The sequence below is a fragment of the Nicotiana tomentosiformis genome, chromosome 5 (assembly GCF_000390325.3).
Source record: "Nicotiana tomentosiformis chromosome 5, ASM39032v3, whole genome shotgun sequence".
In the NCBI taxonomy this organism is placed as follows: domain Eukaryota; kingdom Viridiplantae; phylum Streptophyta; class Magnoliopsida; order Solanales; family Solanaceae; genus Nicotiana; species Nicotiana tomentosiformis.
In genome coordinates this window covers 104389108-104392797 of record NC_090816.1, presented here as the reverse complement: position 1 = coordinate 104392797, position 3690 = coordinate 104389108, and the positions used below count along the sequence as shown (strand labels likewise).

Genomic DNA, 3690 nt, shown 5'->3' with positions numbered 1-3690 from the left:
ATGGATCTGGGAGAAGGTACCAGTCGTTCCCTACCGGGTCAGAGGGATAGATTTCCCTTAGAGGCTCACAGTGAGTCTCCAGTACCCCTAGTTTCAGTTTCCCCAGCACTTGTTGGAGCCCAGGGAGATGCAGTACCCCCTCACCAGTTCCATTGGTACCTGAGGCAGCACCTATTGTTCCCCCATCAGAGACTGGAGAGCAGGGGATGAGGGAGGCTGTTCAGTTGCTGACTAGGATGGTTTCTATTCATGAGCGACAGCTACAGTCAGGAGCAGATGCCCGGAGAGATCGGATAGGAAGCTCGACGGTACGAGAGTTTCTTTACTTGGCCCCTCCATTATTTACAGGATCCAATTCCACTGAGGATCCCCAGGACTTTATAGACCATATGTATAGAGTATTGGGGGTGATGCATGCCTCCGTCACCGAGGATGTGGAGTTGGCTTCTTTTCGACTACATGATGTAGCCGTCCTATGGTATGAGGCATGGGAGAGATCTAGAGGACCTGATGCTCCGCCAGCAGAGTGGGAGGACTTCTCTGAGGCTTTTTTAGTCCATTATTTGCTACGGGAGGTTCGGGAGGCCCGTCTTGACCAGTTTCTTAGCCTAAAGCAGGGGGATATGAGTGTGAGGGATTATAGCCATAAGTTTAATTCTTTGGCAAGGTATGCACCAGATATCGTACGTACCATGAGGGCTAGAGTTCATCATTATGTGGATGGTTTGGGGGATCATCTAATTAGAGACTGTAGGGCTGCATCCCTATCGGATGATGTAGATATTTCCCGCATACAGGCTTTCGCTCAGACTACAGAGGACCTTTCCCGTCGGATTCGTGATACTCGCAGGGATAGGGAGCAGAGTAAGAGGGCTCGTACTATGGGGTCTTATAGGGAGCCACGGGTTGATTTTAGGCCCCCACTCCATCGATATCCACCTCGGTCAACAGGTAGTTTCCCACCACAGATGCAGGGCCAGCGGTTTGATCGTTATATTCGGTCAGGACCGGGGCAGAGCTCAGGCCAGCCTGAGGGTCGTCGACAGGAGCGTTCTGCACAGATGAGAAAGCTTACTCCTCCATGTACTCAGTGCGGTAAGCTGCACACCGGGCAATGTAGACAGGGTTCGAGTGCATGTTTTCATTGTGGGCAGACAGGACATTATATTAGCCGGTGCCCGGGGTTAGGCAGAGATACACCAGCTCAACCTTCAGGATTCATAGTAGCCTCTTCGCCCTCAGTCCGTGCTCCCCGACTAGGTCCACAGTCTACTCGGGGCCGTGGTAGGGGGAGAGGTGGAGGAGACACCTCAGGTTCTAGTGGTGGCCAGAACCGTTTTTATGCACTCACAGGCCGACAGGATTCAGAGGCATCCCCGGATATTATCACAGGTATATTGACAATACATTCTCATGCCATTTATGCATTGATGGATCCGGCTCTACATTTTCATATATTACTCCATTTATTGCTGGTAAGCTTGACATGAGATCTGAGTTATTGCCACAACTAGTTGAGGTGTCTACGCCAGTTGGCGACTCTATTGTAGCTAATCATGTCTATCGAGATTGTACAGTGTTAATTAATGACCGTCCAACCTCTGTTGATTTAGTTGAATTGGTTATGCTAGACTTCGATGTCATTATGGGTATGGATTGGTTGGCAGCTTGTTATGCTAATATTGATTGTCGTGCAAAGTTGGTCCGATTTCATTTTCCTGGTGAGCCTGTCCTTGAATGGAAAGGTAATGCAGCCACGCCCAAGGGTAAGTTTATTTCATACCTTAGGGCTCGGAAGTTTATTGCTAAAGGTTGTATATACCATCTGGTTCATGTTAGGGATATAGATAAGGAGCCAGCGACTTTTCAGTCGGTTCCTATTGTGAATGAATTCCCGAAGGTATTCCCTGGCGAGCTTCCAGGAATTCCCCTCGAAAGGGAAATCGATTTCGCTATAGATTTGCCTCCTGATGTGCAGCCTATATCCATTCCTCTCTACAGAATGGCTCCTGTAGAGCTAAGGGAATTGAAGGAACAACTGAAGGACTTGCTCGATAAAGGCTTTATTAGGCCAAGTACATCCCCATGGGGTGCTCCGGTGCTCTTTGTTCGAAAGAAAAATGGGTCCTTGCGGATGTGCATTGACTACAGGCAACTAAATAAAGTCACTATCAAGAATAAGTATCCTCTTCCATGGATTGATGACTTGTTCGACTAGTTACAAGGTGCCAAATGCTTTTTGAAGATCGACTTGCGATCCGGTTATCATCAGCTACGAGTCAGGGATATTGATATCCCAAAAATAGCATTTAGGACGAGGTATGGCCATTTTGAATTCCTTGTCATGTCTTTTGGGCTTACAAATGCCCCAGCAGCCTTTATGGATCTTATGAACCGGGTATTCAAACCATTCTTGGATGAATTTGTGATTGTGTTTATTGACGATATCCTGATATATTCGCGATCAGAAGCCGAGCATGCGGACTACTTGCGAGCTGTATTGCAGACTCTCCAGGACTACAGGTTATATGCTAAATTCTCTAAATGTAAATTTTGGCTAACTTCTGTAGCTTTTCTTGGCCATGTTATTACCGGCGATGGTATCAAGGTTGATGGCCAAAAGATTGAAGCTGTGATGACTTGGCCGAGGCCCTTGAATCCGACAGAGGTTCATAGCTTTTTAGGCTTGGCAGGGTATTACCGAAGGTTTGTGGAGGGATTTTCCTCTATCTCTGCACCATTGACGAAACTGACACATAAGGGAGCTAAGTTTCAGTGGACTGAGGCATGTGAACAAAGTTTTCAGGAACTAAAAAAAAGGCTTACTACGGCACCTGTCTTGACTCTCCAGGATGGCACTGAGGGTTATGTTGTATATTGTGATGCCTCGAGAATTGGCCTAGGTTGTGTTCTTATGCAGCATGGTAAGGTTATCGCGTACACCTCCAGACAGTTGCGAAAACATGAACAGAACTATCCTAAGCACGATCTTGAGTTAGCCGCAGTTGTATTTGCCCTAAAGATATGGCGGCATTATCTATATGGGGTTCATATTGATGTTTTCACCGACCACCAGAGCCTTCAGTATTTATTTAAACAGAGGGAGCTGAACCTACGACAAAGAAGATGGCTAGAATTACTAAAGGACTATGATGTTGATATTTTATATCATCCCGGCAAAGCTAATATTGTTGCTGATGCCCTTAGCCGGAAGTCCATGGGCAGTCTAAGCCATGTTGAAGCTGATAAGGTCAAGATGACCAAATATCTATGCCAGCTAGCTAGTTTGCAGGTGCGTTTGGTAGATGCAGAGGGTGGACGCATTCTCGTTCAGAATACGGCAAAATCTTCTTTTGTTACTGAAGTGAAAGAGCGACAACACGAGGATCCTGAGCTTATAAAACTGAGGGAAAGTATTCCACAGCAGCGACAACCTTTATTTGAGCTAACTGGAGATGGAGTCCTTAGATACCAGGGCTGATTATGTGTACCGTCAGTAGGAGAGCTCCGTGCCAAGATTCTTTCGGAGGCCCATTATTCTAGATATGCAGTTCATCCCGGAGCGACAAAGATGTATCGGAACCTTCGACAGATCTATTGGTGGAATGGAATGAAAAAAGATATCGCGGAGATGGTAGCCCAATGTCCTAACTGCCAGCAAGTTAAAGCCGAACATCAGAGGCCTAGAGG

At 46.8% G+C, this 3690-nt stretch overlaps 1 protein-coding gene across 1 annotated transcript; it reads left to right on the top strand.

The window, feature by feature from the left end:
- Positions 1 to 206: 206 nt before the first annotated feature.
- Positions 207 to 3481, top strand: LOC138892928 (uncharacterized). The gene is made up of 6 exons (XM_070176684.1): positions 207 to 1392; positions 1515 to 1698; positions 1840 to 2075; positions 2571 to 2668; positions 2852 to 2924; positions 3183 to 3481. The coding sequence occupies exons 1-6, from the start codon at positions 207 to 209 to the stop codon at positions 3479 to 3481; spliced, it is 2076 nt and encodes a 691-aa protein (XP_070032785.1).
- Positions 3482 to 3690: the final 209 nt, after the last annotated feature.